The sequence below is a fragment of the Leopardus geoffroyi genome, chromosome B2, assembly GCF_018350155.1.
Source record: "Leopardus geoffroyi isolate Oge1 chromosome B2, O.geoffroyi_Oge1_pat1.0, whole genome shotgun sequence".
Lineage (NCBI taxonomy): Eukaryota > Metazoa > Chordata > Mammalia > Carnivora > Felidae > Leopardus > Leopardus geoffroyi.
In genome coordinates, this window is record NC_059332.1 from 144,700,171 (window position 1) to 144,716,069 (window position 15,899).

The following is a 15,899-nucleotide window of genomic DNA, read 5'->3' on the forward strand; positions in this document are numbered from 1 at the left end:
CTTTTTGTTCTAGTTAGTTTAGAACTGATAAAGTATACTTTGTGTAAATCTGTGAGTTAAATAAAAGACTTTTGCTAGAAGATCTAAGTCAGGTAAGCCTTATCCATACGTGACCTAACCCTTTCCAAGACCTGACCTTCTCCATTTCTTCTATGAAACATATCTACTGATGCTTGCAGCGTCATGAATGACTGACAGGTTACACTCTAGAATGGCCGTGACTTTCTGTTTCCACCAGTTGAAACATATGCTTATCAAGAGTTCCTTGTTTGTTCCTAAATCTGTTTAGGTCTGTTGTATGTTTTGTTGTTTTTTTTTTAATTTTTTTTTTCCCAACGTTTTTATTTATTTTTGGGACAGAGAGACAGAGCATGAACGGGGGAGGGGCAGAGAGAGAGGGAGACACAGAATCGGAAACAGGCTCCAGGCTCTGAGCCGTCAGCCCAGAGCCTGACGCGGGGCTCGAACTCCCGGACCGCGAGATCGTGACCTGGCTGAAGTCGGATGCTTAACCGACTGTGCCACCCAGGCGCCCCAATCTGTTGTATGTTTTAATTGTTATTGCATAATTTAGTACGCTTTTTTTTTTTAGTACGCTTTTATACAAACATGTGAACTGTGAATGCAAAAGAGAATTGTAGTTTCTCTCTAGATGGAATACTTTAGAAAGTCTCAAGATAGGTCACAAAAAGAAAATTGCTATCAAATAGGTAAAGGAGAGGACTGTTAACATATAGGAAGAAAAATCATGAAAATCTGGAAAAGTTGCTCCACGAAAATCTTTAGATTCTTGTTCTATTTTAAAGAACTAGAGTGTGGATTGCAGATACCGCACTTGGTCGTAGTATGTGTGACTCATGACTTCTTTCAGGGACCCACACTAAAAGGCAAGGCTGTGGCCCTCATCAGAGTGGTGATAGGTTTAATCTCATTCATGGGCTTAAAGTGAAAGTAGATGTTTAAGTTTTATATGTGTGTCTGTTATCTCTTATAATTTAACAAGCCATATCAAAGCTTAATGGCTTAAAATGAAAACCATTTCTTATCTGTTACGGTACTGAGTGGGTCTTCTGCTTCTCATGGTCTTGGCTTGGGTTCAGTGGACAGCTGGAAGGTCCAAAATAGCCTCACTCACAAGCTAGCAAGTTGGTGCTGGCTGTCAGCTGGAAGCTCACAAGACTTTGACCTAGCTAGGCTTTTCGTGCAGCCTGTCCACCTGCCTAGGTGGGGCTTTGAAGACCGCGGAAGTCTCAGGGCTGCTGGCCTTCTTACCTGTGGCCAGCTCCCCTGAAGGACAAGGGTGTAACTGGCCCAGTGTCACTTTCACTGCATCTCTTTAGTTAAAGCAGGTTACAAGGTCATACTGGATTCAAGAGGAGGTGATTATAGAAGGGTGTGAATACTGGGAGGCCAGGTTTGTGGAAGGCCACCAAAGTCACAGCCACCACAGATGTTTCGGGTTTTCGAGTTTGCATGTTTCATTCTTAATGCTCTTGATATGTATTTAAAAAAATTTTTTTTTAATATTTATTTTTGAGAGAGAGAGAGAGAGACAGAGCACGAGTGGGAAAGGGGCAGAGAGAGAGGGAGACACAGAATCCAAAGTAGGCTCCAGGCTCCGAGCTGGCAGCGCAGAGCCCGATGTGGGGCTTGAACCCACGAGCTGTGAGATCATGACCTGAGCTGAAGTCGGACACTTAACCGACCGAGCCACCCAGGCGCCCCTGATACGTGTTTTTAAAATTAACTGGCTAGCCACAAGTCTCAGTGGCATTTGATAAGAAGGCTTCTAATAAATGAAAGTGTAAGCAAATTTAGAGTAATTCGATTAAAGCTTGTATTCTTAAGAGTGGGGACATAAGGATTTCAACCCATGTTAACCTGATTCCAAAACCACGATTCCCTCCGTTATCCACCATTGCCATTGTTCTGGACGGGAGGTAGTTACCTTGGCACCTAGGGTTACAGTATCCCAATAACATCATCCACAGAAATCAACAATCATTTAATTCTTGCAGCCCTTAAAAAAAATTACATTCTTCAAATAATTAAATGGGATTGCATTTTAATAGACTTTAGATGATGATTAAGTCTGAAGTATCAAAAGAGAACATTATTTTTGCCTCACATGTTCATTTATTCAGTAGGTAGTTATTGGGCACATAATCTGCACCAGGTACTGTCCTAGACATTGGAGAAACTGTGGTAAAACAGTAATAGATGGGCCCCTGCCTTCCCTGAGCTTTGAGACTGGTTGGGAGGGATAGTTCTTTTCACGGGAAATCTTTTTTTTTTTTTTAATCTGCTTTTGTTAAAAAAAAAAAATGAATTTAGTTTAAAAAAATTAAGTTTGAATGTCTGTCTTGAAAACCAAGACTCAGTAGGTTTGTAAAGACCCTATACTCTGAGTCAGTGAAGAAGTTCAATATATTTCTTTTAATGTTTATTATTTTGGGGGGAGAGAGACAGAGCGTGAGCAGGGGAGGGGCAGAGAGAGGGGGAGACACAGAATCTGAAGCAGGCTCCAGGCTCCAAGCTGTCAGCACAGAGCCTGACGTGGGGCTGGAACCCACCAGCTGTGAGATCAGGACCTGAGCCAAAGTCGGATGCTTAACCAACTGAGCCACCCAGGCACCACAGAAAAAGTTAAAAACTTAGCAAATATTGGATAAATTTGAGGTTTGACAACAGTTTAGTTGGAGGTTAGCTGATAAACATTCAGTGATAGGCTGACAATATAGATCAACTAACTTTTTAATTAATTGGCTCTTACAAATACAAACCAACTGAGCAACCTCAAATTTAGCTTAGCTGCTTTTGATTTATACCACCAGCCAAGCAAACTCTTTAATATGAATTCTTAAAAAAAAGAAATATAGAAAATCTACCACCTCTGCCTACCCCCTTCCCTGCCTTTCCTCGAAATCTTTCTTTAATTATTGTTTAATAGAGAATAGTGAGAAGGCAGAGTTGACAGAGAGGATCTCACACGGGTGAGTACTATACTTCATAAGTGAATAAAATACTTGATTGTTTTAAAAAAAATTTTTAATGTTTATTTTTAAGAGAGAGAAATGGAATGTAAGCAGGGGAGGGGCACAGAGAGAGGGAGACCAAATCTGAAGCAGGCTCCAGGCTCTGAGCTGTCAGCACAGAGCCTGACGCGGGGCTCCAACACACGAACCGTGAGATCAGGACCCAAGCCAAAGTCGGAAGCTTAACTGACTGAGCCACCCAGGTGTCCCTAAAATTGATTTCTAGGGACTTTGCTAAAGAACTTCTAAAGAAGGGTGTGTGTGTGTGTGTGTGTGTGTGTGTGTGTGTGTGTGTGTGTGTGTGTTTGGGCTTTTGCAAAACCACAGATGTTTTTGAACTCGTCTAATCCAACTTCATTATTTTATAGATGAGCTATTTCGGGCACCATGTGGTTCACCAACTGTGTCACAGCAGAACTATTTAACCCCTAGTGACTTGAATTTTTGTCTTGTCTTCCACACATTTTCCATTGAAATGACAGCAAAACCCCTTGGGTTGAGTTCAGGGCACACTTTTGTTAGACCAGATTCTATGTCAAGTGAATAGTACTTTAGCAAAGTTTGATGTGAAAAGAGTGAGACACTGTTTTATATGAGTGTCAGAAATTTAGCACTAGAAAGAAATTTCACATTTGTGTGTTTTGCAGCACATATCAGGCCAGTGTTTCAGGGCAATTGATGTAAACCTTGTATTACTTTCCTCATCCAAAATAATTGGTATCCATGGCAACATTCTGAACCAGTCAACTGACCACATTAGCTCATCTCACATGAGCTAATACAAAATGAGGTTTTGGATGGTTTGGGTTAGTTAATTGAAATGATGCACGTTCTTTTGAACTTACCACTAGTGTTTATATTCCTAGATTTTGTGTATAAATTTTTCTTTTTACAGAAAGAAAAGAAACTTTTAGCTTGATTTCCCTTCCCACCCCTCTATTGTATATTGCTTCTTAGCGTAGGCTCCCAAGTCGAGTTGTTTTTCTCTGTCTCCTTTTAAGATTTTTCTCTTCATCATTGGTTTTCAGCAATTTGATTATGATGTGCATAGTCAAAACTGATAGTTTTCTTCAAGTTGTTCTGCTTGGAGTTTGTGGAGCTCCTTGGATCTGTGAACTACAGTTTCCTTCCAATTTAGAACATTTTCAGCCCTTAATTCTTAAAAGATTCTTTCTGTGCTTCCCTTTTTCTGCTTTGGATTCTAATAACACACGTTACACTGCTTGTTACTGCCCCACAGATAACTGATGCTCTGTTCTTTTTCTTTGTTTTCCTTAATGTTTTTCTGATTCATTTTGGATCATTTCTATTGCTGTATCTTCAAGTTCACGGTTCTTTTCCTCTGCTCTGTCTCGTCTGCTTTTAAATCCCATCCAGAGTGTTTTTCATTTCAGATATAGTTTTCATCTTTACAGGTTCTGTTTGAGCAAAATTTCTGGCCTGCTTACTGATTTTTTTTTCCTGGGTTGGGCCATATTTTCCTTTTCTTTGGTAATTTTTGACAGGATGGCAGACATGAATTTTACTTATTGAGTGCTAGACTTTTAAAAAATTCCTTCAAATATATTTGGACTTTGTACTGACATGTATTAAGTTACTAAGTTACTTGGATGGAATGTAAACTATTAACATTTTCAGTGAGTGTGAGTACGATCTTGATGGGCTTAAGTAATCCTAAGAAAGTGGCTGTCAGCTCCACATGGCAGTTTTTCTACCTCACTTTCTGTGTGGCATAATGAATAAAGAGTGATGAAGTGCACCATGTTTTATCTTATTTTAATACATTGTTTATGACAGTATTCCTCTTTGCTTCCATGCATTTTTTATGTTTGCTGTTAGAGTAATTAAATAATTTGGAAATACTTTGAAACCAGTAGTGTTTATTGTGTCTGTGTGAGGTTATAAAGACTAAGATGACTTTCTGTTTTGGGATAGATGCAGATTTGAAAACAAGAGATCTTCAGCTTCTGGAGAAGTATTACAGGGATTTAGTCTTTTACTTTTATAAAAATTTTTTTTTTTCAACGTTTATTTATTTTTGGGACAGAGAGAGAGAGAGCATGAACGGGGGAGGGGCAGAGAGAGAGGGAGACACAGAATCGGAAACCGGCTCCAGGCTCTGAGCCATCAGCCCAGAGCCTGACGCGGGGCTCGAACTCATGGACCGTGAGATCGTGACCTGGCTGAAGTCGGACGCTTAACCGACTGCGCCACCCAGGCGCCCCATAGTCTTTTACTTTTATTTGGAGAGTGCAGCCAAGTGAATTTTTCCGTGTGTAGAGAAATAACTTGTCCGTAGTTAGATGACAAATATTTTTTTTTCTGTTTCCCCAAATTAATTTTTTTCATAAAAGTTAGCATCTTTATTACATGTACTGTCTTTGACTCTTTTTTTTTGTTTGTTTTTAATTTTTTTTTTTCAACGTTTATTTATTTTTGGGACAGAGAGAGACAGAGCATGAACGGGGAGGGGCAGAGAGAGAGGGAGACACAGAATCGGAAACAGGCTCCAGGCTCTGAGCCATCAGCCCAGAGCCCGACGCGGGGCTCGAACTCACGGACCGCGAGATCGTGACCTGGCTGAAGTCGGACGCCCAACCGACTGCGCCACCCAGGCGCCCCTGTCTTTGACTCTTTTTATCTGCTAAAGCAGTGGACTTGTTTCCATCATATGTAGATCAGACAAAGGTACTTCTTGAAAAATAAACTCTCCTCATCCTGAGGTCATGATTCTGTCCTTAGCTCTGGGAGCTGGCCCTTGGAGACCTGGCTCACTGATGTTTGGACATTTTCAGTCCCTCTTCATAAAAACCTCCTCGTCCTATACTTTGCGTTTTAGTAATTTGTTGATGCACACAGTACTGCTGGATGCTACTAAAACATGCCATTTTATGTGCCTGTTTTATACTGTAGTGTTTTCCACGTAGCCGTTTATTTCCAATATTTTGATATCCTTGACTTTTTTGAAATATTTATAACTGAATTTCCTGAAGTATTTTAGAATGTTGACTTTACAAATTATGTATTAGTCTTTTTCTTAGTCGTAGGAAGATTAAGTCACGTATGCAGTCACCTGTCTAGTCAGGCTGGGACTTAGCCTTTGGTCTTCTGCTTCCTGAGTTCACGTCTCTCTTCACTGCAGAGGGATGTTTTGATTGTCTCGTTTGCTCCTTTATCTGACTCCATTTTTCTGTTTAGCCGGGCATTCGCTGCTATCTGGCCTTGATGTGTTTAACTGACTAAATGTCTGTGCTGTAGTTTTGTTGTGATTACCATTCTGAAATATGAAATATGTTTTTGTGGTAAAACATTGAATGGTTTTGAGTTCTAGAAACTTGGAGATACAAAAGTCATGAAATATGCTGCCCTTCCTTACCATTGACTTTATCTTAGTGGGGAAAAAAAAAGTTATAGTATTGAATTTGAAACAATTTAGAAGGTGTTAAAAATGTTAAGATAGTTTCTGGGCCTGTACCATGCTGAACTCAAAGGCAGACTTCTCTTTCCTTTTTTATTTAAAAAAATATTTTTTTTAACGTCCATTTATTATTGAGAGACAGAAAGAGACAGAGCATGAGTGAGGGAGGGGCGGAGAGGGGGAGACACAGAATCTGAAGCCGGCTCCAGGCTCTGAGCTGTCAGCACAGAGCCCGACGCGGGGCTCGAACTCACGGACTGCGAGATCATGCCCTGAACCAAAGGTGGACACTTTACCGACGGAGCCACCCAGGTGCCCCTTTCCTTTTTTATTTTTTTAAACATTTTTATTTTTAAATAATCTCTGCACCCTCCGTGGGGCTGTAACTAACAACCATGAGGTCAGCAGTTGCCTGCTGTACCAACTGAGCCAGCCAGGTGCCCCCTGTCTTAATGTTAAGCAGATGAGGAAGGACCTCAGGTTCCCTCATGATGGCCATAGGCTTGGTGACTTCCACGGTTTATAATCTGAGCAGTAGCAATCATTTAGTGAACCCTGCTCTATTATTACTCTTTTGTTAAGCATACATTATTGGATTAAATCCTCATAGGTATGGATTCTAAGTATTATCTTTATTTGGTAAATGCGCAACGTGGAGATATTAAGTAATTTGGCGAAGGCCCACATGGCTACTAACTAGCACAGTCAGCCTTTGAACCAAAGTCCCTTGTGCCCCAAAGCCTGGTGTTAATCATTCCAAGCTTATGCTAGTAACCACTACAACATGGGGAAATGGGATGAGTGACCTTGTCACTGATAGTCATATCTTCTGTTCAGCCGAATCAGCTATTTTGCAGTGAGTGTAGAAGAAATGGATGTGGGAAATTCCAAGTTCATCTGGAAGTTGTATTATTTATTGTATGACTGTGTGATACTTAAATTATAGATGTGGTTAGCCTGAGGGAACAGGAATACTTAAAACTTATTTCTGGGACACCTGGGGGCTCAGTTGTTTGAGTGTCTGACCTCGGCTCAGGTCATGATCCCATGGTTTGTGAGTTCGAGCCCCGTATCGGGCTTGCTGCTGTCAGGGCAGAGCCCGCTTTGGGTCTTCTGCACCCCTCCCCCCTCTCTCTACCCCTCCCCCGCTGCATGCTTTCTCAAAAATAAACAAACGTTAAACAAATAAAAAAAACTCATTTCTAACTTCGCTTATGATTTAGTTTGTTGTAGTCAGCTTTCAGGGTATTTCATTTGTATGTCTTAATGTATGCACGTATGTGTGGGGCCATGTATATTCACAGTATCTAGAGTGGTCTTGTCTGCTTATGTCAGTTTTTGACCCATCTGAGGGATTCTGTATGGATTTCAGTGCTGTAAATTTATATAATTCTGCAGCATTTTTATTGTTTGAAAGTTTATTTTCTGATATTTTGTCAGTATAATTCAATAATGTATCCTATATTTTAGAGTGGTTTTTTTTTTTTCCATCTTGATTTTGTAATAGCTTTGATTTTATATCAGGATATGAATTGCCAGGAAGAAAACTGGTTCTGTCTTGGATATAGTGTGGAGTTATGTTTAAAAATTTGAAGAGTATTTAATAAAGAATATTCAGAATGCGGTAGACTGTGGTATGTACTTGAAAGGAGCTTCATGATCGGTTCCTTCTAGCTTGCTGTTCTGGGATTGTATTTGTTTCTGTTTGTACTAATAAGTTTTTTGTTGTTGTTGTTGGTTTTGCAAAAATAGAACTTTATCAAAATAGTGGTGTTTGAGAAGCTGGCTGGGGATAGAGAATTGGCCGGAAGCATTACCAGAGGACAAGTTAGTGAGGAGTGGCATTTTGAAGCTGAAGAGAAACGAATTCCTTTTTCTCCTTCCCCAGCGTCCTCCCCCACTGCTCACCCAAGCCCTGCCCTGTCGTGTGTGGCGGAGAACATAGGAACATTGACCTCTCGTCTGTTAGCGGTGCCCCCTGCTTTGCTGCCGGGGTCACCATAGAACGTTCCTGGGCTTTCTGTTCTGTGTGCCTCAGAGGAAGAGCAGCCCCGAGGTCCAGGGCAGGACGAGGCAAGTCCACTCGCCCACCCGGCTTTCAGTGGCCAGCACACACGTACATACCTCGTTCTGTCTGATTGGTATCTTCCAGTCCTTTGCTCTCTTTTTACTCAACCTGTGAGCTTTTGGTTTTAAACGTCACTGACGTCAGAATTCTCTAAACAGAGAAACTGCGCGCCGTCCTGCTCGTGCGGTTCCCCTGCTGTTCGCCGTTCGCGGTCAGAGCAGAAGTCACGGTCGTTACTCCACCGGGCGAAAGAGGAGTTCTCCTGTGAGAGCCACACGTACAAAGAGAGGAGAACGACGCCGGTGCCGAGGAGGAGACGTATCCGTAGCAAAGTTCTGCAAAGAGCTCTTAAATGAAATTGCAAGTAGTTTACATTTGAGTTCACTTACCGCGTCACTGAATATTTTCTCTGTGTATCATGTTTCGTAGGCAAGAGCGCGCGTTAGGAGATTCTGGCTGCCAGAATTCCGAGTCTGATCCAGAGGACTTTTCAGATGAAACCAATACAGAGAACCTTGATGGCACCTCTCCCCCCAGCACCCCTCGGCAGATAAAACGCATGTCCACCAAGCACCAGAGGAATAACGTCGGGAGGCCTGCTGGCCGGTCTGGTTTGAAAGGTGAGTGCGCTACGTACGACATACACAGGCCTGACGCTTTCAGTACATAATCGGTAGAACACATAACTATTGACTGATCCTTTCTATGAGAATGTTTTTCTTCTTATCTTAAATTTAATTTTGATGCCGATTTTAAATTTCACTTCTTAACTTTCGAATCATTACCACTAGCAGTATTGTTAATAAAGGAGAAAAGAATTCTCCAGAGCTAGAAAGGTTTGGCCGGAGTAATTGTTAAAGCCAGTGGTGGAAGAAGTCGAGTGTGTACTCCTTCAGGATGGTACTCACGGATGAGATAGTTGGCCTTTCATTAAAAAAAAACAACAACACATTTTTTAAAAACGTGTATTTATTTTTGAGAGACAGAGACAGAGTGTGAGTGGGGGAGGGGCAGAGAGAGAGAGACAGAGACAGAGACAGAGACAGAATCGGAAACAGGCTCCAGACTGTAGGTGTCAGCGCAGAGCCCGATGCGGGGCTCGAACCCGCGAACTGTGAGATCATGACCTGAGCTGAAGTCGGACGCTCACCGAGCCACCCAGGCCTTTTTCATTCTTGGAATCTCTGGCTTTTGTCTTCTAGACTTGATGTGTGGGTAGTTTGGGAGAGGCAGAGCCAGGCTTCTCTAAGAAGCTCATGACGTGTGCTCTCTGCTGGTGACCGTGACATGGCCCTAAGCGTGCGTGCGTGGCCCTCTTTCTTGCCAGGCACAGTGCCTAGATGGTACCCTACACCTCATCACCACAGACAGTTCTCCTTTTCTCTTTGTTTAGAATCTCAGAGCCCAGATAATGTTCTGTTCCTAGAAGCTGGAAGTGTTTTCTGTTTTCATTTCTTCACTTCCTCCAGCATGTCACAGCTGTTCTTTTCTGAGGGAGATAAATCATGCCGACCTGCTCCCTCCTTGTTCCCTGCTTTCTGGCTTAGATCCTCCGGTCACTGAAGCCTTATGGCTTTAGCATTTCTCTATTAATTTCAACAAAGCACTTGTCCTAAAATTGATCTCCTAGCTTTTTGGAAGTTGATCATCAGTTGCTGCACGAGGTAGAGGTTTCATTCTTGATCTTATCTGAGAAATTTCCCCTATCACATGTTCTCCCTTTTTGACATCAAGCTCCTGCCCATTTCTGCATTTCTTTGGTCCGTGTTCTTCCTTTTCTTTGGCCAGGTTCCCCTTCCTACAGATTTCTTCCACACATGGACCTCTCATGGCTGTAAGTTGGCAAAGTCACTCTGTATTCCTGTCGTAGCCCTTCCTCAAGAAAGAGGGAAGGGGAGAGAAATGGATTTTGTTTATTTGCTTGAGTGAAATCTTACCCAGGAAAGAATTTCTAAGCAGTAAGTAGTCTTTCTTTTCCACAGGGAAGGTGATTTTTTATTTTCTCTTAAGATTTTTTTTTTTTTTTCGATTTTTAAGTCATCTCTATGCCCAATGTGGGGCTCAAACTTACAACCCTGAGACCAGGAGTCATGTGCTCTAGTGACTGAGCCAGCAAGGCACCCCGATTCTTTTACTTTCTTTTAAAACTTTATTTGCACCAGGATGTTAACTTGCGACCTGTACTTACAACCCCCTTTGGAAACTAATAGCTTTTATTGCAATTTATCATCTCTAAAATCAACCCTTATTCATTTCCTCCAGGACGTCAATAGAAACTCCTTATCTAAAATAGGTGTCAGTGAAGTAGCATCTCCTGAATCAATATTAGCACATATTTGTTTCGAGCTGGGAAAACTGAGAAGGTGCCTGCAGCACATCTGCCTTTTCTTCACTTGTTGGTCCATATACTGTTTTATTTTTATTTATTTCCATTATTTATTTATTTAAACAATTTGTTAACGTTTATTTTTGAGAGGGAAAGAGAGAGAGAGAGAGAGAGAGAGAGAGAGAGAAAGAGAGTGAATGGGAGAGGGACAGAGAGAGAGGGAGACACGGAACCTGAAGCAGGCTCCACGCTCTCAGCTGTCAGCACAGAGCCCGACGCGGGGCTCGAACCCACGAACCGTGAGATCATGACCTGAGCCGAAGTTGGAAGCTTAACTGACTGAGCCACCCAGGCGCCTCTGGTTTTTCTTTATTTTTTTTATTTTTTTTTTTTTTTCAACGTTTATTTATTTTTGGGACAGAGAGAGACAGAGCATGAACGGGGGAGGGGCAGAGAGAGAGGGAGACACAGAATCGGAAACAGGCTCCAGGCTCTGAGCCATCAGCCCAGAGCCCGACGCGGGGCTCGAACTCACGGACCGCGAGATCGTGACCTGGCTGAAGTCGGACGCTTAACCGACTGCGCCACCCAGGCGCCCCTGGTTTTTCTTTATTTTTTAAGTTTATTTGTTTATTTTGAGAGAGAGAGAGAGAGAGAGAGAGAGAGAGCGAGCAGGGGAGGGACAGAGAGAGAGAGAATCCTAAACAGGCTCTGCATTGTCACCTCAGAGCCCAGTGTGAGGCTCAAACCGCGAAATCATGACCTGAGCCGAAATCAAGAGTTGGACGCTTAACCAGCTGAGTCCCCCAGGCACCCTGGTCCATACCATCTTAGAATAGGAGTTGAAGGCATAATTCTCACGTTTTGTAGATTGAGAAACTGAGGCCTGGATTTTCAAAGCAACCTCAAGGCTAGAAAACTTGAGATAGTGACAGGAGTATTTTTAGAAATAGTTCTCCTGGTACTTGGTTTGGAGTTTTTTCTAGTACAAGCAGCAGATGTTAAGCTTACCTGAATGCCGTACTTGAGTTAACTATCTTTCACTAATCAGAAAAATAGTCACTAAATATTTGCTGAATGGCTACTGTCCTTCTGGGGTATGTGGGAGGTAGAAGATGGAAGGTTGCCTCCTTTCCTCCTCAATTTCTTTCAGTTGTTTATTCCATAAAATTACAGAATTTTAGATCTGGAAGGGGTCTTAGGACTGCTTACTCCAATTCTTGCCATTTTTCAGGTAAAGAAGTGAATGGCCATACGTCTTTATTTTATGTGTGTATGTTTGTTTATTTATTTTGATAGAGTTTGTTATATTATTTTGATAGGTAGGGGAGAGAGAGGGAGAGAGAGAGAATCCTGGGCAGGCTCCACATCGTCAGCACGGAGCCTGATGCAGGGTCTGAACTTAACGAACCTTCCGTGAGATCATGATCTGAGCTGAAATCAAGAGCCGGACGCTTAACCCACTGAGCTGCTCAGGTGCCCCGCTATGTGTCTTTTGGCTTGTACCTATCCAGCGGCACCTACGAGACCAAAATCCTTAATAACTTAATCTTGTCTCTTATTGTAAAAGATGACATGTTTATTGTAGGAAATTTCGAAAATACAAACAAAAAGAAATAAAAATACCTATAAACCCAATACATAGAAATGATAATTTGTACTATCTTTGGTGAGAGCCCCTTCTTGCGTGGGAAGCACGCAGGTAAACGGGCAGTGCGGTCTTGGGGGCGGAGGTGGGACAGAGGCTGGTGAGGAGAGACTGCCTCCCACCCCCCCAGGAGGGGCTGGGAAGGCCCCTGGGGCTTCAGGGCTTCTGGAACAAGTGACATTTGTGCTATGACCTGAAGGCTGAGTCAGGGAGACCAATATTTCAAAGGAGTGTGTGATTCATGATAATACATTGGTCCCTAAGTACTTTCAAGAGCTTTTAGAATTAATTGGGTTGGTCAGCTTTTATTTTAAAAGCTTTCCAAGGAAATGTGAACTGGTGCATTCGTTCTTTCTCACTGCCACAAGCAAAGACACTCCGAATCAGACTCTTCACTTTAGAACTACAGTCCCAAGTTGGACTCATCTTTTTAATAAATGTTGCCAATAGTATTTGCGTTTTTCAGGTTATCTATTGCTGTGTAACAAACCACCCCAAAACTTAGTGGCGTGAAAGAACAGCCATTCTATTGTGCTCATGATTCTGCGGGCCACATGTCCGGGCAGGTCACAGCTTGTCTCAAACCCATCATGTCTGGAGCTTGAGCTGAAATGGCTCAGTTGGCTGGAGATGTGGTCATGGTCTGGATAGGGCCCTCAGTGTGGGCTTTCGGTTCCTCTCCACAGGGTGTCGCTGGGTCTCTGTGGTCCGCAATGGCTCCTTTACTCACGAGTCTGGCACCTGGGCTGAGAGCTGGCTGGCCTTGTTTTGTTCCTACATAACCTTCCACGTGGCATATCCTGGGCTTCTTCACAGCATACTGGTCCCGGGTAATGGGAATTCTTATGTGGCAGCTAGCTTCCCCCAGAGCAAGTGTCACGAGAGGTCGAGGTGAAAGTTGTAAGGGTTCATAACTTAGGAAGTCACATGACACCGCTTTTGCTGAATTCTTTGGCGACACATGGCCGCCAGAATTCGTTGTGGGGTGGGGGGGTGGGGGGACCACAGGGCATTTCACCAGCAGGAGGTGGGTTGCTAGCTGTAAGAGACTAGCTCCTACCTGCATTGGATATAAAGCTTTGGAGCATTTGTGTCTGGGCAGCCTTACTGTCTTTATGCCTCCAGCCTCTCTCCTTTGTGAATGCAGACAACGTCATAAGCATTCCTGAAGGAATATAACCACATGAAAAGGTAACTGAGGGCATTATGTTGAAAGGAGGTAAGAGTAACTATTAACGTTTATTTTCTTTTAGCAATGGTAACCATTGTCATGAACTGATTATATTCTGGATATGATTCTTCAAATATTTTTATTATTATAGGCTCAGAGTAACTGCTACTAATCCATAGTAGTAACTACTATAGATTTATTTTTTTTATAATTGGAAATTCAGTCCCAAGCCCCTTTCTAACTAGCCCGCTATAAATTGAGAGTTCCCATGAGACCCTCTTCAGGTCCATAATTTCCTAGAACTCACAGGAACTCAGGAACACACTTTACTTACTTTATGGTATAAAGGACTCAGGAACAGCCAAATGGAAGAGATGTGTAGGGCAGGGTGTCGGGTTCCCATGAAACTTCCGGGTCCTCCCAGGTGTTAGTTAGCCTCCCACCACCTCCATGTGTTCACCAACCTGGGGCTCATCACATTTCCCGTTTGAGAGTCTTTGTAGCTCTTAATCTCCAGGCTGCCCTCTCTAACCCCTTTCTGGGAGGTTAGGAAGGTGGGTAGGGGGGCTGCTAATTACTTGCTCCCTCTGTGACCAGCCCCATCTGGAGGCTTTCTAGGAGCACCCCCTAAGTCACCTCTTTAGCATAAATTTATTAGATGTGATTGAAAGGGGCTCCTTATGAATAATAAAAGATACCCCTATCACTTAGGAAATTCCGAGGGTTTTTTAGCAGCTCTGTGCCAGGAGCCTGGACAAAAACCAAATATATTTCTTACAGTTACCTCAGTGAGTGACTGCTAGCAAAGATATGAGGAGAAGGCAGCTTTCATGCAGGCTAACGGGAGTATAAATGGTCTCAATCCTTGTGGGACAGTAATTTGTTAATACGGTCAGATTGTGGTTGGTTATGTCCTTGACCCGGCAAATCCACACACTGGGAGTAGACTTTAGAGAAGTCCCTGCAAATGCACACAGTAAATGCTGCCCAGAGATTCATGTGTCATTCATCGTTTGTGATTTCCAACTGTAGTATGCGAGTGTGCAACCACCAGACAGGACAGTTCAAAACAGTGTCTGTCACAGCGGTTGTCTGAGACTGAGACGGGAGAGGACTGAAGACGGGGGTGGGACATGAGGGCGAAGGCGAGGTCACCGTTGTTGCGGTGTTTTATTTCTTGCTTTGTATTGATGGACTTTTAAATGGTTGCCAGTTTAGAAGTGTGCGGAACTATATTTTATCCGTTTTTTGTGTTAAAGACATTTTTGTTGTCAGAATATTAACTTCTATTTTTAGGAGCTGTGACAAATATGATAGCCACGTTATGATAGCTCGGGAAGAACGGTCAGTTCCTATTACCTAAAAAGAAGTCAGCTATGTGACATCCTGACTGATGGAACCTGCCAGTTAAGCTCTTGACTTAGCTCACTGACCAGGCTGGGTTTCATACTTCCCTGAGTAACAGGATCTAATTGTGGTATTATTTAAATTATACTTTTGGATAATGGTAAGTAACTGCCCAATCACAGCAATTAAGATTTTAATAAGTTTTGGACAATAATTAGTCATATGTAACTGTTCTTCTTAAGATGGGTTTAAGGAAGAGATAGTCAAACTATCGCATCCGTAAAGTTTTGTTCTTTTAACGTAGTTAAAAGCTAGTTCATTTAATAGCTTAAATAGGTTAAATAAGAATGAAAACACTCAAGCCAAAAAGTCCTTTCCAGGGTGAATCTGCCTTGTAATCAACACCAGCCCCATTTTTACAGCAGTATTACGCTATACCGCAATTGGCAAATTATAGAGATAGAACAAATGTCTCAAGACATTTAATCAGAATTGGTACCTATGTGTGCGTGTATACATACATATATATCATAAACAAACACCATAATTTCCCTATCATAAATATCTCAAGGTATGTGTATGTATGTGTGTGTGTAAAAGTGTTTATTGCTAAAAGTAGGATTAGCACTTAAAAATTTTTTTTTAATTTTTTATTTTAGAGAGAGTGCAAGCGGGGGAGGGGGTAGAGAGAGAGAGACAGATAGACAGAAAATCTCAAGCAGGCTCCATGTTTAGCGCAAAACCTGATGTGGGGCTCGATCCCACGGCCCTGAGATCATGATCTGAGCCGAAATCAAGAGTTGGACACTTAACCAGCTGAGCCACCCAGGTGCCTCAGCAACTTTTTTTTGAAAGACTATAATACTGCTATAAAATTGAACTGATA

At 42.4% G+C, this 15,899-nt stretch overlaps 1 protein-coding gene across 10 annotated transcripts in view; it reads left to right on the forward strand.

Annotated features, from left to right (window-relative positions):
* MAP3K4 (mitogen-activated protein kinase kinase kinase 4) overlaps window positions 1-15,899 on the forward strand; it is a 114,842-nt gene that overhangs the window by 31,761 nt on the left and 67,182 nt on the right. For all 10 annotated transcript variants that reach the window (XR_006717703.1, XR_006717704.1, XM_045500211.1 and 7 more), the window contains exon 2: window positions 8,951-9,141. Coding sequence is in view for 8 of the 10 variants with exons in the window: in XM_045500211.1 (XP_045356167.1) it covers window positions 8,951-9,141 (191 nt within the window). In the remaining 2 variants the exon portion in view is untranslated. The remainder of the gene's footprint in view (window positions 1-8,950; window positions 9,142-15,899) is intronic.